The 25518-nt window shown below is 40.0% G+C and overlaps 1 protein-coding gene across 2 annotated transcripts in view; it reads right to left on the bottom strand.

Annotated features, from left to right (window-relative positions):
* Positions 1-25518, bottom strand: part of LOC124118011 (hemicentin-1-like) — a 208306-nt gene that overhangs the window by 101699 nt on the left and 81089 nt on the right. For both annotated transcript variants that reach the window (XM_048386729.1, XM_048386730.1), the window contains exons 6-9: positions 14633-14926; positions 12194-12484; positions 11062-11352; positions 3896-4195 (exon numbers count right to left, since the gene is read on the bottom strand). In XM_048386729.1, the coding sequence (XP_048242686.1) occupies positions 3896-4195; positions 11062-11352; positions 12194-12484; positions 14633-14926 (1176 nt within the window). The remainder of the gene's footprint in view (positions 1-3895; positions 4196-11061; positions 11353-12193; positions 12485-14632; positions 14927-25518) is intronic.

Here is a 25518-nt window from a genome sequence, read left to right as displayed (position 1 = left end):
GACAACATCATTCAGAGGAAATCCAGTAAACCTGCATCCCCAACCTGTTATATTTTGCTGAAGTTAGTGAAGATTATAGGACACATTTCCTGTATCTTCTCCCGAGAATGTATCACAAAATAATTTTGCAAAAATCATGCTGTACTATGGGAGGGTGACCGCTCTTTTTTAACTATGGGAGGAGGGACCTTTCAAGGAAAACTATGGACGATTAAGTACCCATACTCAAACTATTGGAAAGTTAGCCAAATGATTGCATCTACCCAACTGTCATTAAAGTTCACGTAACTTTGTTTTAAATTTTGATAATATGTTTAGTATAAAACAAATGACCTTATTAAAATATGAATTTATATCTGAGTTTTTTACTGGCTGTATCCTCAATGGTGGTTGACATAGCGTAAAATTATTGTCCGTAAAATTATTGTCCCCCTAAATGGATATCGTAAGTCCACGTCATTCAAAGAATATTTCTGCCTACTACTCTTTTAAACGTAGAATATTTGTAATTAATTTTAATTGTGGCTAACATTGGGTACAGTCGCCAGCTACTGAAGGGATGATGTAAATCCTGCTGGGGTCAACGCAGGTAGCAAAGGTGCTGTAAGTCCCCATGGTCCCCAGTGTGGTGGTCTACCTTCAGTGGCTGGCGATCTATAGCCCGCTTTTATCTTGTATTAAATTTTAACTCACTCACTCTCTACTAGCAGGGCATCCCACAAGAACCACGCACACCTCGACATTGTTCATTGTTGAGACAGGCCTTGACAAATGTACAGACACTAAACCATGTTTATTTTCATATAAACAAGTATCATTAGAACATATTCATTTACATGAATACAAGCATTGTGGAAACCATTTTAGTTACAGGTTTATTTACATACATAAAAGCTGAAGAAAAAGAGAAATAAAAATTGAAAATGAAATGGACAAATACAGATTGAATAAGGCTAGAGGATGAGCAACAAACTTGGCGGGGGAGAGAGTGATTGGTACGGCGAAACACGTGCACGTGTGTACTTGAGATCCGGTGCACGAATGGCCAACTAGCTGGAACAAAGGATAGATCACGAATTTAGGGCCCCTTTCCCAGTTGTGGAACCATGTCAATAGCTTCTTCACATCTAACAAACACCACGGAGCAGGCCTCTGCATCTATAGTTGTTTATAGATTTGCATTTGGGATAAGATAAATGGTAAATTAGACGGACATGATCGGCATGCTGACCCGAATGTTGAACATGGCATGGTTGTTTCTTTGGCACCAGGACTATTGGAGATACTTGCAGGTTGTCTAAGGGGATGTCCGTAAAGGGTCCCGGCATCCTTTCATGGTCAACTTCCTTTTGAAGCTTTTGTTTGACGTAGCTTGCAGTGTCTTGCTGATCGCAAGTCTTGAGCAAGGCAGCTCATCGAATTCAAGCTTGAAACACAAAAGTGAAACCTCACAACTCTATAACTGGTGTAACCAGGATGCCATTTCATTGATATCCACGGGGGAATGGGCCACTGAATTTACCATTCTTATCGGTTGGGCTTGTTTGGGGTCTGTTGGACCCGATTCCCCCGAAAGCAGGTCCTAGTTCATTAAGACTTTCTGCCGCATCACATTTGTGAAGGAACTTACAGTTGTACCTGCCACAACAAGATTTATCACAGTCCCCCAGCATACCTCGCTGGTGATGTTTCCCTGAAGCTGAAGTCGAGTTTGTCACGGTCGGTTGCTGCTTACTTGGTTGATGACTGTTCCAGTAACTGAGGGATTTTTTTCCAGTTGCTGGTTTACCTGGTTATGCCCCCTTTTCACTACGACTAAGAATATCTCGAATCACCCCGAATCGGAAACTTTCCAAATTTGTGACGATTCGGCAAATAATGTAAGAAGAATTCCAGGAATTGGTTAAGAAACATGTACGAATTACAAGATTCATGTACGGATCATGCACGAATTGTAAGAATCACCTACGTCTAAGTTACGAATATGCCGAATGTTGATCTTACATAATTCTTACATGATTCCTTGTTGACTCGGGACATTCGTGGCTGTTTCGGGATTTTGGGTGCCACGAATCGCTAAGAATAGCCAAGAATGCAAAAGAATCGATTACGAAGCTGTTACGGAACATAAGAATTATTTACGAATGGATTACGATACAGCCATGAAATTGCAGTTCAGGGACCCTTCCACGACTGTTTTTGACAAACAAAAACTTTCTCGCCGATTCGACGAATTCCCGCGAACTGTACGAATGTTTGGGAAACAAATAAGATTCATGTAAGAACTTCAAGAAATGACTGACATTTATCTACGAACATGAAAAATTTCCTTTTCGGGGTGATTCGGTATATTCGTGGTCGTAGTGAAATAGGGGCATATTACCCGAGTTAGTAGCCTGTGTGGCATTAAGAAGCTGTGTGGATGCCACCTTCGTTATTCATGTTATTATAAAACTCACCATCGGCTGTGGCATGTACACGCTCGGTTGTCCTTGACTCCTCTCACGAGTTTGTGTTTGATGGCTGCTCTTCTCTTTGGAGGCATCGCGGAATGTCGGGTTGATGTAGACGGTAATCAACAAGTGGTAAATGTGCCTGGGGTAAATTTCGGGAGTTGAGCGAAATAGATCCGATACAATGAGCGATGACATTGTTGGGTATTTAAAGCATAAATCGGAAAACGATATCGTTTGTGAATAAAGCAAAACGAACAAAGCGAAAGCAAATAGAAAAGCGAATAATGTGTGTACTTGAAGAGAGCCGGTGCGCGAATGGCCGACTAGAGACGATGGAACAAAGGAAGGTTGACTCTTCTAGCCCATAGCATGGAGCAGGGGCCGACTCGGGATGATTTAGTTACAGGTGTCATTCAGTTACAGCAGTAATTAGCCTAGGGTTTGGATACTGCGCAATGAAGCCATTTATTAGTTCGTGAACTACTAAATGCAAATAACCAGTGTCTTGAGCGTAGAAAGTACAGCTCACACTTTTCAGAGACAGACAGAACAGTGATGTCATTTGATAGCAACGCCATGGTAACCGCTGAGGTCTCGTCATTGCAGCAATATATCCTCGGAGATCTCCTTTGATTTCCTTTGATTTCATCCAAGCTTTTTCTCACATGGAAACTGGTTTCGGACGACAATTGTAAAGGTAAATGTAACAAAATGTCGCGTAGTACCTTTATCGGTGTATGATTAAAAGTAGTGAAATGTGTTATTTTTATTCGCACAACAAAATTAAGGATAACACTTAACACTGTCTGTTAGTCAAATACAACCAATATTTAAAATGAATAATACACCCTGTGATTGGTAGTGTTGTATTCTACATTTTGTGCGTACATGTATCGTCAGCGCTAGACCCAGTGCCTCGCGACCCCAGTTCTACCACAACATTTAATTTTCAGAACTTATATAAAACTCGGCATCCAGGGTGTTAAAGGAGTACACAAGTTGAAAGCAATATGTAAATCTTCAGTGATACAGGAGCTGGAACATCTGTACATCTGGTCAGACTCAATTGTTACAAAATATTATGGGGAACGGATGGCCAAGTCGTCTAAGGCGCCGCATTTCGCTGTGCAGAGTTGCGTCACTTGGACACGCCAGAAACCTATGATTGTGGGTTCGAATCCCGCTTCGCATCCCGCTTCGCATCCCGCTTCGCCCCGATTATGTTTCAGCACCATACCCGTGCTCTTGGGTTTCACCGAAGTGGTAAACGTCTCAGGCCTGCATCCGACATGAAACTGACACGCTGTGACATAACTGGAATACTGTTAAAAGCGGCGATAAACCCAACTCACTCATTCACTCAAAAGAATAAGTTGACGTTTTTCCATATAAAATACATTCAACACACCATCGACAAAGGAATTGAGTAAACTACTTACATTGCACAGAAACATTGACGTTGCAGTTTGACTCGTTCAAAACGCTTCCGACGCCGTTCAAAGCAGTCAGGGTATATATACCCGCATCGCAACGTGTGATGCCCGAGATGTTCAACGACGGGTTCTCATGCTTGTTGCCTCCTGTGTACCGGTCCCCTGTCCTATTGACAAGGATGTTGTTGAGTTTCCAATCGACCGTGGTTGGTGACTTGACGGCGTCGATTGCGGCGTTGATTGTGATTGAAGAATATTCCGTGACCCATAAGGTGGTATTTGAGAGAATAATGCACTCGGGGCGATCTGTAAGACAAAATAAGATTATTTCTTTCAATGTATGGATGATTGCGTATCCCTTAACATGAACAAGTAAGTTAGTAAGTACAGTTCAGAAGTATGTTCAGTGATCGTATGGCAGCTTATAGTGTTAACCACTTTGACGAAACCAAAATTCACGGTGCATGGTATTTAAAAACCCAAGAGTCATATTCAGTAGGTAACAGAGAAAGAGTTACAGGAATGAGCCAAAAGGAAGGAAGTTTAACGCAGTTAACAGAATTCAGCTGTCTGGTACGTGAGGTTAGTGAGGAAGGAAACATTTACCACTTTGGTTAACTCAATAGGGATGTGTTCTGATATACCAAATATCATAGTGAATAAGCATGGTTTAAGGCCGCTTTTTGCAATATTCCAGCAATATCACGGCGAGGGACACCAGACCAAATTCCATAGTCGGAGCGAAATTTGAACCAAAAACAAGTGAATACCAGAATCTAAGTTAAACGAATCTGGAAGGCAATTCGTGCACCTAAGAATCTTGGACACGGTTCAAACTTTGAGCGTACTATTTTGAATATGAATTTTGAACCGTTATCAGGTTGTAAAATCCGGAATAAAGTCAAAAACAGATATCACCTGCAACATTTCCAAACCTAGTTTCATCCACAGGAGTCAGGAACATAAAGTGCAAACAAACCTTGGTGAGCCGACTTTTGTGTAAATCCCAAGACCACGTGTCACTCACTCGGCTTTGTTACACGCCCAGAGGATATCACACGTTTAATAACAATAAACCTTTAGTAAACCGTGTTTAATACCACGCGGACGGCTCAGTGTTTGACAACAACTGGTCATTCGAATGGGGGCATCGGTAGCAATGAGGAAAATTCTCGATTGTCTCTCGCTATACACAACAAAACATCATAGATGCATCATCTTCCCGAGGCAAGAGAGTTAACTGACTACAAAAGTCCAGTTTCAACCCTTGCCGAACTAGGCTGGTATTATGGAGTTACATTTTGGCTGGACTAACGAGTCTATGCATAGTCCAATCAAAACTGCGCACCGAAATCGAAATCCGGTTCGTAAACCGTCGTGCAGATTTCGGTCGATTGCAGGATTTGCAAAGCATGTGCACCCCCAACTCGTTGTCAGCAGATATTTTCCAAATCTTTTCATGTTTTTAATCAACGTGCTCGCGTGATTTGAGGCATTTCGCGATGTAAGACCCGTTTTATCACAACATAGATCATGATTATCGATCAGATCGTCCTGACTGGGCGCCACCATTAGTCTGGTCATTCTGTAATTTAACCTCAAGAAATTTGCAACAGAATATTTTACGACTGTTTCCTGTTAATTGAATGTATTTGAGTTTGTAATAAAAAGTCTACCAAAATCAACCTTCGGGAAAATGGTTAATTCCCGCATCAAAAGAGATAAAAACCAACGAGGAGAATAAGGCATCTACGGGCCGCCGTACATCAAGAAGAGCTCGCAAAGGGAGATAATTCGTAGTGATCCTGCTAGTGCCTTGGAAAATATTCAGAAAAACAACAACGATAACGGAGCCGTATTATTTCATGGTAAGTTGACAAATACACATTTATTTAAAAATGTAATTAATAATGATGAAAATAATAGCAGTTGGCTTCCAATATACTTCTAACATGCTCATCAACCATACATTGTGAAGCGTCGTCTGCTATGTAACTACGGCCGCACCAGCAGAGAACCTGTGTGTTAAACACGACCGATAACCATATTCCTGTCTTTTATAAATTCATCCAACATTGTTACAATTATTAGAAACATAATTATGAATAAAGTTATATCGAAAAGTGGACCCTCCTTGATAAAATAAAAAATGTATGGAAGCCCATGAGTGACATGATGTATAATCATTTGCGTAATGCGTACGTAATTAAATTCATTACGTTTTAAAACCAATCTTGACAATATTGATATCGGAACAAGTTACCTATTTCTAAAACATCCGATATTGACATTTCTCGTCTTGAGTGCATTTTGTTTTACTGTTTAAAGTCACAAAATTAACTCTTTTAACCGGCTTGTAACTTTTTTTTTGTCTGGGAAATTGGTGAAAAACGGAACCAGGAAAATTCAGCAGATGCAGATGTAATTACTTGAAATATATAGGAATTTAAAAAACTTTACTCTCTTTTGGCTCGATGCTGTAGACATTTTTCTTCTTTCAGAATTACGGCTACCATTCTGGAACGGCATGATCTCAGACAACAGCGCCAGTTTCCGTTTCTTGACTTGAAACTAAATTTGTAGCAGGAGTAGACCAAATACTGTCCCCAAAGATTGTTTTGAATACAGCGAGGCACTTGTGTGTTTATTCGCCGAAGGCCCTAGTTCGATTCCCCACATGAGTGCAATGCGTGAAGCCCATTTCTGGTGTCCCTCGGGGCAATCTCATTAAAATCAAATCTTTGTACTCGCTACCGCCAAACAAAGATCTGAGGACATCCCATTAGGGGTCGCGTCAGAACGACCTTTCATCCAACCAATCAGAGCGTCGCTTACCAGATCATGAAAGTGACAGTCGGAACGTGTTTTCTAATCATGCAACCACGAAATATTTGACACGGGGTATTCCGAACGACAGTTACGGGTTTTATGATTATGTCCATACAATCCAGGCCATCTATAAGCCATTCGAGTGTGTTCTTCTTATCAGTTTTAATTTTTTTAATCGAGAATACGTCAAAATATGTTTCGAAGCGTCGTCGCCAGTTTGAAACTAGTGTCGTAAAGCTCGAGAAAGCTGCCTTCTGATTGGCAGATGTCGTTTTCTTGTCAGTCATTCATTGGTCGGTCAAAATTCGAGAAAGGTCGTTCTTAAGTGACCCGTAATGGGATGTCATCAGATCTTTGTCTAGCGGTAGCGAGAACTAAGATCTGATTTTAATGGGATTGCTCTCGGGGGCACGGGTGGCCCAATCGTCTAAGGCGTCGCGATTCGCTGTGCAGAGTTGCGTCCCTTGGGCACCCCAGAAACCTATGATTGTGGGTTCGAATCCCGGTTCGCCCCGATTACCATTCTAGGTTTGTCAGCACCATACCCGTGCTCGTGGGTTTCACCGAAGAGGTAAACGTCTAAGACCTGCATCACTTCGGGCTTTCCTTCCACATTAAGCTGACACACCGTGATATAACTGGAATAATGTCAAAAGCGGCGTCAAACCCAACTCACTAACTCAGGTGTCCCCCGCCTTGATATACCTGGAATATTGCTAAAAGCGGCGTGAAACCATACTCACTCACTTTAGCGTTTGCCATATTGCTATGCTATGCAATAGTCTATTATTTTCTTGTACTTATACTCAAATTGAATAGATTCGCTCACTAAAATAAATGAATCTATAGTCAGTATAGCCTGTGTTCACTCAGCGTATCAGCGACAGTACTAGATAACCGGCTGACATGAGTTTCGCCGGGGCCCCTTTCACCAGAATATAGACTATAGTCGGCCAACTACCCATGCGTTACCAAGTTCCAGTTCTTTATGATATTAACATATTTATTTCCATAAAGTGGAGGGATTGGCAAACAAGCTAATTCTACTTATCTGAATGCCTCTCCCAAACATGATACACATACAAATTACAATGTATTAAAGTGATATGAGAAATAGCATACATGATATAATTGACATTAAAGATGATTATTGTTCTGTAAGTGTTTTATTACTGGATTATCTTTCCAAACAACAGCTACGTTATATTATTTACATCTAGCACAACAACATCACAGTATCATATATACTTGCTGTAAAAGGCGACTGTGCTTGTCGTTAAAGGCGACTACTAACGGGATCGGGTGGTCAGACTCGCTGACTTGGTTGATACATGTCATCGATCCCAATTTCGTGGATCGCTGCTCATGATGTCAATCACTGGATTGTCTGGTCCAGGCTCGATTATTTACTGGCAGAGCTCGGAGTTTATAAAAGTTGGGATTTATACGACAATAGTTTGGTAATAATTTTCTTTCAAATCTAAAACAAGTACACTGGAACATATGATATTCATTTCCCATTGTACGCGAATCACAATTCGGGCAGAGTCTCAATCAAAGGAACATTCTGCCACGACCCGTTTCTACGGACAAAATATTATCACTTGTACGAAATTGTAAAACTTGTATTGAAGGACACTTGACTTATCAAAATCATCCATTGTCTTTGGAATTATATAAACGTCAAAACTTGCATCCAAATAACATAAAATAGCAAATATTTCAGTCGGAGGCTTGGAGGCTTGCTCATTGTTACCTCAGACTGTCACTGGCTACAATTATTAATGGCTATGTATGACGCCCCCCCCCCACACACACACACAATTAGGTGATTTCTTCCACAATTAGTACATTAAGTTCTTAAAATGATATATGAAGTGTGATTTTCTTACATTTGAATATAATATGTATGACTTCATTCCAATATTTGAAAATCTATGGCAACATTTAACTTCTCGGCCACTCTTCATATATGTCCTCTATTTGACCTTGAACTATTATAATAAATTAAATTGTCCCCGTGATATTTTTTAGAAAGTAAATAAAAGTTGTATACCCAGATTGTTCTTTAATTGAGTTATATTAGAAAGAAAACTATAATAAATTTGAATCTCTTCCTTCCTACAAATATCCAAGAATACGAAAATACGAATTATATAGGCCTATATCTTGTGACCTTGAGAAAGGTCATTCCCATGAGTTGATTTTGGTAGACTTTTTTTTCCTGAAAGCTGACATGCTACCAAATAACATAAAATATGAATTATTTCTGTTGCAATTTTCTTGAGGTTGGCCATTTATTTCGACCAAAATGACCAGACTGCACAGTTTTATACCCACTACAATTCGTGACAGTTCGTGCATTTTCGATTTCGCGAGAAATTGGTGCATGATACCCACATATTCATTGAAATGGTGCGTTTTGGCGATTCGTTGTTTTATGTTGCGTTTTTACTCGAGGCTTCCAAAATGCAACAAAAAATATTGATAACACCATCAGGCTTCACTACATGCTAAAACTCGTATCAGTTTATAGTTCCGTGTTTGTTACCTATTTGATTAAAACCACTCGCGTTTTTTTTTGCGTGTGAGTATATATATAATATCCACTTATTTTTTGACTGGCATGGGCTCAGTCCTGTCATCATCAGGATCATGGTGTCCCACATTGAGTATATTGTCTGTCACATTATTTAGCATAAAGATCAACAGTTTATAAAACGTTTTAAGTGATTCAATTGATGGAACTCTTTTTGTGGCAAAAATATGAATACTATTGAACGGCAACTGCAATTATGTTTTTAAAAGAACATAATGGTCTTTAGAAAATTAATTTAAATTTTCAAACTCCAAAACAAACTGTATTCCTTTTTGTTGAAGAAATGAACCGGAAATATTTTTAGATGACACTCCTATTAAAGCTGTAAAAGAAGCCAAATTCTAAGGAATAATGTTTCATCATCATTTGACCTTCTTTAAAGAATAAATGCACGAAGGCTCTTGATTTAGTAATAGTAGTTTCAAATTCTAAATAAGAGGAGGGGGGTCAGTGTGCAATCAATTTGGACTTCCCCCCAAAAGGTGGTGGAGTTCATGCCCTTCAATATCGATCAACAAAACTTGGTTGATATATTAAACGGATCTTGGACTTGGTCTCGAGGTGGGGTGGATGTCGTTCACAGAGCACAAAAATAATTAAATATTCTTTAACAAAAATAGCCAGGTTTATAACTCTACATTTTGTGTGAAGCAAACGCAAGTAATACGAGTAGTGGAATCTGATTGGTCCATAGGAGAGGCTTAGAAGGGATATAGCTGGTAATAGCCACCGGTGGCGCTACGATCGAGCCCAGTAATTCCAGCCAATTTCGGCAAGGGTGGAAACTGGACTTTTAAAGTCAGTTAACTCTCTTGCCTCGGGAAGATGTAGATGCATAGACACACTACGCGTATATCTCAGAACCGTATAATTGACATATTTAACGTGAATATATCCATTCTGTAAGCATTTGCAGTAACCTGTGATTTATCTCAGGTCTTACGATCAAATACGTTTTAAATCGAATTTGACAGTGAGTATGATTTTACGGCGCTTTAAGCAAAACTCCAGCAGTATCACGAAGGGGGACACCAGAAATGGGCTTCACACTTCAAACAGCCTGAGTGTACGGACTCTCACTTCTGTACTGTAGTAGTGCAAGCATCGTGGCATAAAACGATTCAAAGCGTCACCAATAAACAAAATGTGATGTCGAAAGATCATCACAACATTTATCGCGTCTACTTTCGACCTTGAACACCGTGTTGTAAATGAGAGTACTGCTCCTTGGACAAAGTGGACAGTCGTTAGAAATATCATCCTCATGTGAACCGATGCGATCTCGTGATATGAATCTTTCGAGCTCCGAACGGAACAATGATGTAGCTGATGATAATTACAAGCAATTTCAGATACATCACATGCTTACTTGTAATAAATCACAAAGCCAACAAGCCCTCACCTTCAATGAACCGGGTCTGAAGCTAGAGTTTTTGAATGCACATGTTTCTAACTTGGTGATGTTTGTGTATATAAAAGCTACTACGAACATGACGTTTCTCAAAATCTATCTCGGAGAAAGCTGCGCACGTTATTGACAGGACGCACCGTGAGAGAACAGTCAATGGCCTAATTATCAGTCTATTTTCAACGCTGGATTTTCATAATGTGTGATTGAGTGAGTGAGTTGGTCCCGCTGTGTTCGAGATAACGGGTCCGACTTGATGTAACCCGTCCGATCGTTCCAGCATCAGTTAATAACATATATAGTGTTCATGATCAATCTGGCTACAGAAATACTTACATAGGACTCTGACGAAGACCCGACATATATCTGTAACTCCACCCACGATATTTGTTACTTGTATGGAGTAAAACCCAGTGCCATTTCGTCGGATGTCGCTTATGGTAAGGGATGGGACCGTGACGTTACCGCCACTGTAGTGAGAGTTGTTTCTGGAGATGGCGGTGCCGTTCAGATTCCAGTCCACAAACGTTGGAGGAGGTAACGACATTACTGTGACGTTGATTGTAATGCTGCTACCTTCATTGATCTCATATGGAGTTGGATGTAGTAGCTTACAGCTTGGTCGGTCTGACAATGTAATGTAATATCAAAGATTAAACATAAAATTCAATCTAAGCATGTAAGGAGAGTTTTTTTCCTGACGAGAAAAGGTTAATTAGGATTGACATTTTAGTATGACTAGCTGCTTTCCATTCCGAAGTTGTTCTACCCTTTGAAAAAACCTTACATTTTGATGAAACACTCTCACAATCACGTGAATTGCTTGAACTGTGATTTATCATCTAAAACTGGCTCCAAACAGGAGATATCGCGTAGGTGAGGTCAAGCGATACCTACATTGTAGATATTGTAGCAATGACATTGCATCACAATGCTTTGCAGACGATTGTGACGTCATTGGTTACCATGACATCACAATTAAATGACATCACTAATGGCTCTGCTACTGAAGCTGTTAGCAGTACTTTTTACACTTAAGAAACTGCTTATTACGGTCTACACACTGAAAAAGGAAGATGGATGTTGGATGATAAATAAAATCTCACCCTCGTGTCTTTTGACATCAAATATATCAACACTTGTTGTTAAAAGTGGTAAAACTCCTCGGCAAGCCACAGAGTCTTTCCACTTTTATCAACTCGTATGAGATTCTCTATGTAATTAACTTCTAAATTTATATCAATTGATATGAAGGTTGTACCTGTTATCATCGATTACTCTAACCATTTCCTACCATGCTGAAGATTTTGGAACACTGAAGTGAAGGCACTATAAGTTGTGAATTTCAAGTTCACAAAGACACACGGAAATATGCAAAATTGTATGTTTAACTATGAAATGCAGTTCGTAGCACATAAAAGCACATTGTCATTAAACATTGAACAATTGAAAACTATCTGGAACTTACACTGGACTATAAGGTTGGTGTGACAATCGTGAACAAATTGTTTGGTGACGTCGTTGGTGACATTGACGCTGTAGTTCCCGGTGTCCTTACGGCTAGCATTCATAAGCGTTAAGGACGGAATGTTGACGTTACCTTTGGCAAAACGAGTGTCATTTCTGTCGATAAGGTTATTCCCCTTGAACCAGTCAACACGTGACTGTTTCGGATAAGATGTAACATTAATTGCAAAGACATAACGGTCCATCTCATTGATTGTTGCAGTTGGGTTGAAGCAGTCTAGATCAGGGCCGTCTGTAAAACAAGAGTTTGTTGCAGTTATAGCTCAAAATATACACCTAGAAATTAATTAAGCATCCCCTGACAAAATAAAGAACAGTGATATAACTGTTAATAAAAATTCAATTGTCATGACACTCGTTCAGAGAATGGCTGTAACCATGGCACGCAGAAGGCTGACGGAGGCATTCCATTGGCAAATTATTGGCATGGATGACAGAGGTATGTCGTATAGAGACATTGGACGTCAACTTGGATATTAACATAGTGTCATCAGCGGACTTGTGACAAGACACGGGCAGACACGTGAAGTAAAGGATCGTCTACGACCAGGGCCACCCCGAAAGACAACTGTATGGGAAGGCAGGTCTCTAGCACTTTTTGTGAGGCGACAACCATTTGATATGAGTAAAGCTCTAAGAAATGCCAACTCGATCGCATCTGTCCACCAGAACTGTTTAAACCCGGCTAAATCATTTGGGTTGAATTGATGAAGGGACACCAGTTATCCCTTGCTAACTGCTCATCATCAGAGACTTTGATTTGCTTAGTGTATGGCTCGATGTCATTGGAATCTGAGGACGTGGCGACGGATTGGTCTGATAAAGGCATATTCTTGTTGCAAGTCACATATGGGCGAATGCGGATTTGAAGACACAGAAACACTGCGTATACCCTCAGGAACAGTGTACAAACAGTCCCGTATGGTGGGGTCTCGTTACCAAAGCAGTGATCGTTACATCCAGGACATCCTCAATCCTGTTGTGCCACATGCTGACAATCATGCGCTTGTCACTCGAGCTGTGTTTATGGACGACAATGTTAGACCCCCATCGATGTACGTGCTGCGACTGGATTTCTACAAGGATACGCTATTGACACTTTGCCTTGGCCCGCTATGCATCCAGATGTCGGCTGCAGGCAATGGATCCACCAGAATAGAATGTGGCAGCTTTAGCGTCTGCATTGCATCGGGAGTTGCAGCAGTTACCTCTTGATCGTATCAGAAGACTCACTGGAGGAATGAGGAGAAGGGTAGAATCTGTCATCCAGGCACATGGCGGTTACACTCGCGATTGAATTTCAGGATTGTGATTATCTTTGCAAGATAACAATGAACGTTTTGTGACAGAAATGGTCGTTCATACCTGACATTGGAACTGCCTAGATCCATAGTTTTCGTGTTTATCAATTTTGCTCAATACAGAACTATCGAAACTGTGTTATTACTGCAATTAAAATATTAAACATTTGCATCGTTCTCTGTGTTTTATTATTGAAGTGTCTCATCTTACACAAGACATTTGATCCGTGAAGATCTGGGGTAGAATAGGGTCTTTAGCCGCAAAAGGCGACTATGCTCGTGGTAAGAGGCGACTAACGGGATCGATGCTCATGGCCAGGAGGTGCTAAATATCTAGGTGTATATACTTCCTGACAATCAAATACATTAAATTCAGAAGCCCCGTCTCAAAGTGTTATGGTTAAAACAATAATCACTTGATGACAATCAGATATATAAAGTTGTTATGACTCGAAATAGAATATACTGCTGAGCAATCAAAGACATTAAAATCAATGGCTCTAACTAAAGTTTTTATGGTTCAAAATAAAATAATGAGTCAAAATATAATCACTTGCTGAGCATGTAAGGAAATCAAATCAAAAGCTCTGTCTACAGTTTTCATGGCTCAAAACACTTGTGGAGCATCAAAACCTTTAAAATCAGGAGCTCTATTGAAATCTCAATATTCACACAAACATTAATTTTGTAACTTCTTTGTGCCAAGATATTTCTTTAATAGTAATTATATGTCTAAAATCTGAAAATAGCATCATCTTTCAACAATTTATTTTTTGTGACAGAACATTTTTATTTCCCGCCAACAATCTGACGCATAAATATTTTTTCAAACATAATCTGGCACAATATCTTTTTTTTGCTAAAATTCCTAAATTGCATGTATTGATGTTATCAATGTCAAGTCAAGCGTGTCACATAGTGTTTCCTCCATAAAAGTCTGATGACATTTGTTTTAAATGTTTCCAACTTTCGCGAGCCTTTGAAGATAGATGTGTAAGAATATCTTTGGTCACCAAGTTTAGTCCCACGTGCAACTTGGATCAAGGAAAGAAATTTGTACGTCTATCTGGGGTACTTACAGTTAACAGTGAGGTTAGTTGTGCAGTTTGATTTTTCAAGCCCACCGACAGTGTTGTTAGCCGTGAAGTTATACAGACCGGCGTCATCCCTGGCAGCAAAGGCTATAGTAAGAGACGGTATGGCGACTGTGCCACCACTGTATCTTGGGTTGGTTAGGTTGATGGGATTGTCCTGATACAACCACTGGACGGAGGAGACTTTGGGGTAAGCTGGTACTGATAAATTAAAGGTCACCCTTTCGCCTTCTATCACTGACATGTGCGGATTATGAAGAGAGCTACAGACCGGGGCATCTGAAAAAAAGCAAATATGTTTAAGGGTTAACGTTTCAACGATGTTTGCAGATGATGGTTTCGTGAACACGCAAACAAATACATGCACTTACACACGGTCACATGGAAGTTAATTGATATAGAATACATAAAATAGCATATGTTTTTAATTATATATTAAGTATTTAAATAACTCATTTTAATATTTTAAAAATAACAAATGAGCTGTTGAACCTGAAACTACTTGAAATGCTGCTGGTGCAAATGAATGCCATCCTTTGTTTATTTATGACCATAATCCGCTTTCAGGTAGACATGAGTTGGGTAATCTATGAGTATATTGTAACAACCAGGAACAATGCATGAATATAATATATTCAAACGTTAAACAACCAGAGATTGCTATGGGTCCCTCCACTGTATATGTATGTTTGAGTACCAAAATAATAAATCATGGAACGCCAGCAAGTCTGATTGTTTTCATTTATCTTCAATTTATCTATTCTATTTTAATGTGGGGCATTTTCATGCGTTGTTTCAATTATCGTTTTCACGTTTTAGGAATGCTTAGGATTCTGTATCTATTTCTAACAAATTAATCTTCTATAAAATGTGGAAAAATTATTGGTGTAAAAGGAAAAACAGCACTGAAATTGTTAGGAATGGATCACTGAATATCAGCAAAAAACTTTTTCATGTACGGCATTATGGGAAATAACGCTTTCTCTCACGATCACTTATTCGCTTTATTACACTCTCGCTTCGTTCTATTGCTTTTTCGCTCTATAGCTTTCTGGCACTGCCACTATCTCGTCTGATGTTGTCGTTTTCGCGTTTTCGTGCTATCGCTTTCTCTTCTCGTGTTATCGCTTTTTCATTTCGTGTTATCGCTGTATCGCCTGTCGCGGCCGTAATTAAAGACGAGAAAGCAATGTCTCCTCTCCGCCACCATAGAGTGTGCGTCGTCCCTGCACTATTAACGTCCAATATGTTCTATGGGCCTTATGCTTTTTAACGAGTCCGGTGGTATAAAAGCCTATTCCGGGACACGTGTACAATTCCTATAGGATCAACTCAAATACACCTTGAACTCTTCTCTTAGTTTACGTGGGCACCGTGTGGGTCATAAATAGGACAGTGGACGGCCATGGCCACTAATAGCTAAGCCTGCACCAACAGGACAGCGTGAAGACACTACATAATAGAACAAATTTCACTAAATCCCCAGTAGGTATATCCAATGACTTGACTAAGCACAGGCGATAGGCGAACAACGCGAGAACGGAAAACATGCTTCCACTAGAGTTGGTAACTAATGTTTAAACCCCTACGGCCTAAAGATACTTCAAACCGAGGCTAACGTGAATACCAGAGTGACCAACAGAACATTTCTACTACTTCCAAGGCCTGTACAACTGTGTTCAAACCTTCGGCATCGACATCTACTCCAAATCAACGAAAGGCAATGTTATGCATTGACAAGCAAAATGACCAATCAACCGAGCTAAAGAACAACAACCATCCGCTATCTATGAACATGAACTGACTCCACATCAAAATGTAACTATACTATCGTGGAACTTTAAGGACCTAACAAGCAACCTAAAACAGTTTGACATAATCTGTCTTTTTGAAACGTTCCTTGACAAGCCGTTAGACATACGTGACTTTGGCATATTCGTCAGCAAGGCATGACATGACCGATTATCTGAATGAGTTAGTATGACTGTCACAAAAAACTGTACTGAAATAGTGTGCAAATTCCTATAATATCTGACAAACTTTGTGTGTAGAATTAGCGAAATCTGTTATGATATCGGGATATCCTCTTGATAAAATGTTATTCTAGACCTTATTCTCTTACTTATTCCAGTGTTACTCATCTGTAGCCATGTCAATGTAGCATCATTAGTCCTGTCAGTGCAGCGTCATTAGTCCTGCAACGTGTCATCACTAGTCCAGTCAAAACAGATCTGATGATTTTGGAAGGAAACATCATTGGGACAGAGTTACATTGACGAATTTCTCCACCCTGTTGTACAAACGTTCTTGCAACAGAACAGGACAAGCTAACACGAGGACCCATACATCTTGCCTTGGCTAATCACCAGACCTATCACCTTTAGAACACCTTTGGGATGACCTTGACTGTCAAATTAGAACACAACCAGGTCGCCCTTATAACAAACATCAGTTAGCACAGGCCCTTTGAGAAGAATGGCAATGAATCCCACTTCTTGTGAGATAACACCTTCTTTGTAAAGTACAGATTCAAGTCTCATTGAAAACCTGCGCTAGCACTATCTGTCACTTCAAACCTCAGTGCATCTGCTGCACTCTGCGTTGAAGTAGGTATGTTTGTGAGGTCAAATGCCCCGATCACTTTCGGAAATTGCTCCATTTTACGAAAACCTGTCCTTACACGCCTGACACAGGACCTAGATGGCATTTGAATAAACCTCTGCCATAACTTAGCTAGTGCCTCACTGGCCCTCTGAATAAGAATACAAACTGTGGTCTGGTGGACACTTAAATCCCCCATAATTACCTGAAATGTACCAGTGTCATTAAAGCGTAGAGCAATGAGACGTTGCAAAGATGCGGGTTTCAATGTATCGGACAACAATTTCTTTTATAAACCGGCACTCGTGAAGAGCAACCTCCCTGTGGTGAGTGCTGGGTAACGCTAATAGCTCTTCTCCCGTGAGGACCCGGGGTAGAATGCGTCCACAGCTGGTCGTATGAGGCAACTAAATTGGGCAACCTGTTTGCCGTGGGTTGCGCCCCTGTGTCGGTGGAGGAAGGGAGTCTGGTGGTTGAGGGCACTGGAGCCAGGAACAATTGTTCCATTTGCCCAACACACCACTTCGACCCTAACTTCACCTAGACGGGTGAAGGAATGGGCCCGATTCTACCAATCGGCTGGTCACGCCAAGCCCTGTGCATAAAATTGGGTATGCACAAACGTGATTTTGATAAATGTAATAATTGGACTTGGCCATGTATAACATGTTCGCATTCTCAAATTATTTATGTAACAATTTGCCTAGAGTCTTATGCCAGAAGGCGGTGGCTCATGGGCCAATCTGGTGATGTCGACCTATGATTTCTGAATGTCTCCAATTTTCTGTCAAAGGCCGAACCAGTCTGACATTATAATTGGTAGACAAATATAGCTCTTCGTGTCGTATTTACTGGAGTATACCACCCCTGTATCCCTGATGTTTGCATGTTGGAGATCCGGTGCATTACAACATCGTCTTTTTGGCACTCCTTGGTGGGTGGGGAGCAGGGGTGCAGAACAATTTTCTTTCATCATGGCTCACAATCATTCTGGTTCGAAAAGAAGACATTTAGACTCAAGTTCATCTAATGAGGCTGAAACAAATCTTGATTCCTGGGTTCGATTCCTTGTAATCGAAGCTAAATGCACAAGTGTGCCAACTGCGACGGTGTGCATTTGGCATCATCTAAATCTTGTGCGTTCTTTTGTACTACAATTTACAATCCTTAAGTCAAACATACAAAGTGTCTACATTGTGCCATAGAGTCATTTCATGAAGTAACGATGAAAAAGTATCCATAGAAGAATTAAATCCGATACATCAAACACAAGATACAACAGTGTCAGCCTCTCAAACAGAGGAACCGATTTCACAGACATCAAAGCCAGAATGCCTAAAACCTTCTGAGACTGTCAAAGGTGCTGCTCACCCAACCAAATAGGAAAAGAATCAGATGAGAAATTGGCCAAGGCCCTTCCAAATTTGAAGGTGCCATCTTCTTTGACCTTTCAGATTCACAATCCGTTTGGAGATGAAGGTTACTACTAACCAGGCCATTGGGAGTAGACCCGCCCTCCCGGTCCAGATCGCCCATTGCCACTGAACCATGTGTATCATGGGAGACCTGAATGGCCATAACCCACTTTGGGGTAGCAATGACACCAACACATAGGGAAAATAACTTCTTTTTAATTTGAATTTTTTTTCTTAAATAGCTATTTTTGCATTTTTCATGATGGTTCTACAACGTACTTAAATCTACATCCTACAACTGGAACTAACTCTTGTCTGGACTTGTCAGTTTAAGATTCCAATTAACTTGCTGCATTTATGGTCAGTCCATGACGACCTCGGTGGGAGGGACCATGTTCCAAACATATAAAACTCTGATACACCATCTGATGTTTCTCAGTCATCCCGATGGAATTTTATTAAAGCTAACTGTGTTTTACATCACATTCTTTGCTCTAACAAGCTAAAACCTGATGTTTTTATTGATGCTCCTGATTGTTGGCCATGGTTTAACAATGATTGCAAACAAGCTAGGAAGGCAAGGGAAAAGGCTGAACAGTATCGTCTCCTTCCGATGGAACATAGCCTCAATAAATTCAGGACCTTAAATTCAAAAGCTCGGCGTTCTTTCAAGCCAAATAAACGCCAGTCTTAGCAAAACTATCTGTCAAAAAAAACTTACAAACTCCCATGTCTAAGGAATGGAACATGATTCAGAGAAGAAAAAAATCTAGCATCCACCATCTTAAAAATAACAGATAATGAAATATGGCAAATAAGCATAGTGAAACATTTGCTAAACATTCTTCTTCAAATTATGCACCTCAATTTCAGAAATACAAACCGCACCAAGAGACGAAAATAATTTTTTCAATTTAGTTAATGGAGAAGACTATAATGAAATGTTCATGATACTATTACATAGTCTGATACGAATATATATTTACTCATATTATTTACCGCAATCGTGTTTTAATAATATTTGATGAAATCTGGATGTTCTGAATTTTCTTCTTCAAAGCGTGATGGTATAGTTGTCCCAATACCTACATCTGAACGGGATCAGACTGTTATCAAATTATCGACCTGTTTCATTGCCCAACTGTGTTTGCAAAACAATGTAACGCATGGGCAATAGTAGATTACCATGGTATTGAGAAACTCAATGATTAAATAACAAATATTCAATGTGGTTTTCTTAAAAATCGTAGTACCGTCGTTCGATTGGAGTCATTCGTTAAGATTGCCATTAAAAACAAACGACCTACAGTGTCTATCTTTTTCGATCTTGAAACAGCATTTGACAATACATGGAAACAAGGTATTTTAAAAGATTTACGTGAGTCTGGACTGCGAGGCCGTTTGCCTCAATTATACTCACACGCAAAAGAAACGCAAGTTGAGTATGCAGTATACATGTTATTTATTTTCAACAGTAAAGACAAGAAATACTAATAGGGCAAGATTGACAAAAAATTCACTGAAGACAGTTTAATAGATTAGAAGGCAGATGACATAATTGGTTTTTTTTTCAAATGTTAAGGGCTTACACAGTTTCGGGTCAATACCCAAAATGACAGTCAATACCTGGTGTGATCACCATAAGCAATGCCATAAATCACTGCCATACATATCCTGTACATTGAGTGGATCAGACGATTTGTGAAGGCCCTAGGGATCCTCCTGCACACATCCAGAGCAGCTGTGCGTAGTTCATCGGCAGTTGTAGGGACTGGGCGCACATTGTGCAGATGCCTTTGAACCTCATCCCACAAGTTTTCGATGGGGTTCAGATCAGGGCTGAGGGCTGGCCACGATTAGAACACGGATGTTGTGTTGTTGTAGAAAGGCCATGGTAGCTCTGGCAACATGGGGACGAGCGTTGTCCTGCGTTGTTGTGTTCTTGTGTTGTTGATGTTGTGCAAAAAATGGAACAACGTGGGGTCTGATCACTTGGTCGATATACCGCTGAGCAGTGACACCGTGTCCCCGACTTTGACCAACATTCAGAAAGCACATGGGTCCAAGTCTCGCATTAAGTCCAATCCCTGCCCATATCATGACGAAAGGTCCACCCCATGGATCCCTTTCCACAGCGAAACGATCACCTCGACGCAGCCAAATTCTGACTCTTCCGTCTGCATGGGAGACACAAAAGCGACTTTCATCAGAGAAGATGACACGCCTCCACTCACGATGACGCCAGTTGCGATAATCCTGTCCCAACTGAAGTCGTATTTGTCGATGCCGTGGTTGGAGAACAGGACGACGTGCTGGTCGGCGACATCTGAGGTTATTGGAACGGAGACGTCGTATCACAGTGTCCCGGCTTATGTGTCGATTATGTGTTCCTATGGTCTGTCGAGCACTTTCACCTGCAGTTAGGAACGGATGTCGCTGGTGTTGACGGGTAATCTGACGATCTTGTCGAGGTGCGGTGACCCTAGGACGACTGCTCCGAGGAAGGTTGTCTGTGGTCTGTTTAGCCTTGTGTCAGGAGACGGTAAATTGTGGTTATGTTAACGTTGAAATGACGGGCAACATCTTGGACAGACTCTCCAGCTTCCAAACATCCGATAGCCTGGTTTCTCTGAGTTTGAGTTAGGCGTGGCATTGTTGACCAAGGAGTTGTAGGTCCAAGAATCGGCCACTAGTCTGGTCATTCTGTAATTTAACCTCAAGAAAATTGCAACAGAATATTTTACGACTGTTTCCTATTAATTGAATGTATTTGAGTTTGTATTAAAAAGTCTACCAAAATCAACCTTCGGGAAAATGGTTAATTCCCGCATCAAAAAAGATAAAAACCAACGAGGAGAATAAGGCATCTACGGGCCGCCGTACATCAAGAAGAGCTCGCAAAGGGAGATAATTCGTAGTGATCCTGCTAGTGCCTTGGAAAATATTCAGAAAAACAACAACGATAACGGAGCCGTATTATTTCATGGTAAGTTGACAAATACACATTTATTTAAAAATGTAATTAATAATGATGAAAATAATAGCAGTTGGCTTCCAATATACTTCTAACATGCTCATCAACCATACATTGTGTAGCGTCGTCTGCTATGTAACTACGGCCGCACCAGCAGAGAACCTGTGTGTTAAACACGACCGATAACCATATTCCTGTCTTTTATAAATTCATCCAACATTGTTACAATTATTAGAAACATAATTATGTGAAAAATTATATCGAAAAGTGGACCCTCTTATAAAAAATGTATGGAAGCCCATGAGTGACATGATGTATAATCATTTGCGTAATGCGTACGTAATTTGCAATTCATTAAATTCATTACGTTTTACAACCAATCTTGACAATATTGATATCGGAAGAAGGGACCTATTTCTAAAACACCCGATATTGACATTTCTCGTCTTGAGTGCATTTGTTTTACTGTTTAAAGTCACAAAATTAACTCTTTTAACCGGCTTGTAACTTTTTTTTTGTCTGGGAAATTGGTGAAAAACGGAACCAGGAAAATTCAGCAGATGCAGATGTAATTACTTGAAATATATAGGAATTTAAAAAACTTTACTCTCTTTTAGCACGATGCCGTAAGACATTTTTCTTCTTTCAGAATTACGGCTACCATTCTGGAACGGCATGCTCTTAGACAACAGCACCAGTGGATTCTGTCTCCGTTTCTTGACTTGAAACTAAATTTGTAGCAGGAGTAGACCAAATACTGTCCCCAAAGATTGTTTTGAATACAGCGAGGCACTTGTGTGTTTATTCGCCGAAGGCCCTAGTTCGATTCCCCACATGGGTGCAATGCGTGAAGCCCATTTCTGGTGTCCCTTGGGGCAATCTCATTAAAATCAAATCTTTGTACTCGCTACCGCCAAACAAAGATCTGAGGACATCCCATTAGGGGTCGCGTCAGAACGACCTTTCATCCGACCAATCAGAGCGTCGCTTACCAGATCATGAAAGTGACAGTCCGAACGTGTTTTCTAATCGTGCAACCACGAAATATTTGACACGGGGTATTCAGAACGACAGTTACGGGTTTTATGATTATATCTATACAATCCAGGCCATCTAAAAGCCATTCCAGAGTGTTCTTCTTATCAGTTTTAATTTTTTAAATCGAGAATACGTCAAAATATGTTTCAAAGCGTAGTCGCCAGTTTGAAACTAGTGTCGTAAAGCTCGAGAAAGCTGCCTTCTGATTGGCAGATGTCGATTTCTTGTCAGTCATTTCATTGGTCAGTCAAAATTCGAAAGGTCGTTCTGACGTGACCCGTAATGTCCTCAGATCTTTGTTTAGCGGTAGCGAGAACTAAGATCTGATTTTAATGAGATTGCTCTCGGGGGCACGGGGGGCCCAATCGTCTAAGGCGCCGCGATTCGCTGTGCAGAGTTGCGTCCCTTGGGCACCCCAGAAACCTATGATTGTGGGTTCGAATCCCGGTTCGCCCCGATTACGTTTCTAGGTTTGTCAGCACCATACCCGTGCTCGTGGGTTTCACCGAAGAGTGAGTGAGTGAGTGAGTATGGTTTTACGCCGCTTTTAGCAATATTCCAGCAATATCACGGCGGGGGACACCAGAAATGGGCTTCACACATTGTACCCATGTCGGGAATCGAACCCGGGTCTTCGGCGTGACGAGCGAACGCTTTAACCACTAGGCTACCCGACCGCCCCGTTTCACCGAAGAGGTAAACGTCTAAGACCTGCATCACTTCGGGCTTTCCTTCCACATTAAGCTGACACACTGTGATATAACTGGAATAATGTCAAAAGCGGCGTCAAACCCAACTCACTCACTCAGGTGTCCCCCGCCTTGATATACCTGGAATATTGCTAAAAGCGGCGTGAAATACTCACTCACTTGAGCGTTTGCCATATTGCTATGCTATGCAATAGTCTATGATTATCTTGTACTTATACTCGAATTGAATAGATTCGCTCACTAAAATAAATGAATCTATAGTCAGTATAGCCTGTGTTCACTCAGCGTATCAGCGACAGTACTAGATAACCGGCTGACATGAGTTTCGCCGGGGCCCCTTTCACCAGAATATAGACTATAGTCGGCCAACTACCCATGCGTTACCAAGTTCCAGTTCTTTATGATATTAACATATTTATTTCCATAAAGTGGAGGGATTGGCAAACAAGCAAATTTTGCTTATCTGAATGCCTCTCCCAAACATGATACACATACAAATTACAATGTATTAAAGTGATATGAGAAATAGCATACATGATATAATTGACATTAAAGATGATTATTGTTCTGTAAGTGTTTTATTACTGGATTATCTTTCCAAACTACAGCTACGTTATATTATTTACATCTAGCACATGTTCAAATCTATCTTCAGTAAATCATGAAATTAATGCTAGCATGACATTTATGCGAAAAATGCGATCGTCAGTCCCTCTGATTATTTTAATATGTTTCATTTCATCATGACAAAAAAGTTAATCACTTATAAGTTACCACGTTGAAAATGGAAACGATCGTAAACAAAAACAACAAAATGTATCCTCTCATCACTCAGCCTAACAGTGATATAACTGCAAATTAAACAATCAAGTGCGCTAAAGTATTACACATGGTGGGTGGTGGACCAGGGGCACTTTGAGTTTGACAGGTGTCATCAACTGGTCAAGTAACATCACGGTTTGTATATATAGAGTATTTATACCCTTGATCATAAAGTTAGTCACTACTTTCACACTTTGATTTGTATGATTTGGGTTATGATTTAATTGACAAAATAAGAAATCATTCCGTGTATATGTGTATTATATATTGTACCCAAATACGTACTTAAATTGTGTATAAATAAGGACACTAGGTTAATTACTGTAACTGATTATTTGATAAACATATTCACATTTAGTTGTGTGATATGTCACAGAGGTAAAGCTAATTCATAACAACTAATTGTCCCATTTATTTGGTTTCTATCTTTTATATGAAACAAATGCTATAACAAGGGGTGATAAACTTCATTGGCAAAAGACGTAGCATATAATTGTCCACATGAACAGTCTACTCTGTTCCAGATATGTTTATTCATTTTGTCAGCATTTAAATCGTTGCATTCCTGGCTAGATGATTCATTTGACGAAATCTTGTTCCCTGCTTTAAATTACCGTCAGATAGTTCCAGAACAATTATAAAATTTTCAGCCCTATGTGTTGCGCATAATTCCGAGATAATTCGAAGTTCATATTCTTGTACGAACACTTATCAAAATCCATATACCTAGTACTATTATGTACATATGTATATTAGTTATTATAATAATAATGAGGCCCTCTATATTCTCGAAACGGTCTTTGTTCTACGACAACCGTAAAGGGGTATTGGAAAACAAAATATTTGTTTAATTGTTCAAAGTTCAAAGTCAATGTCATATGATTATAGACAAGGAAGATAAGAAATTAAATATAAAGAGGAGCCACTCTAAATGACAGAATTTCTTTTAGTTAAATTTGCTCATGATTTGGTCTTTTCGTGGTACATAGTGCCAAAATACTCTTAATTATTTACTTTCATGTCATTACTAATCTCACATAAGGTCAAAAGTTGTACAACTTTTAACAGATATGATTATGACATGTTGTATCCAAACATTTCCAAACATTTCCAAACAAATCCAAACAAATCCAAACAAATCCAAGCTTGGAAATATGACCTTTCCAAATATTGGAATGGTCATATTTCCAATTGGAATGGTGGTATTTCCAAGTTTTGGATTTTTTGGAATGGATGATATTTTGTCCAGTGTATGGAGACCTTTTATTGAGGATGAGATTTTTTTCAGCTACAAAACCAGATATGTTTGAA

The sequence above is a fragment of the Haliotis rufescens genome, unplaced genomic scaffold, assembly GCF_023055435.1.
Source record: "Haliotis rufescens isolate VD_foot unplaced genomic scaffold, xgHalRufe1.0.p SCAF_10, whole genome shotgun sequence".
Taxonomy (NCBI): Eukaryota; Metazoa; Mollusca; class Gastropoda; order Lepetellida; family Haliotidae; genus Haliotis; species Haliotis rufescens.
This window is presented reverse-complemented; position numbering and strand designations above follow the sequence as displayed.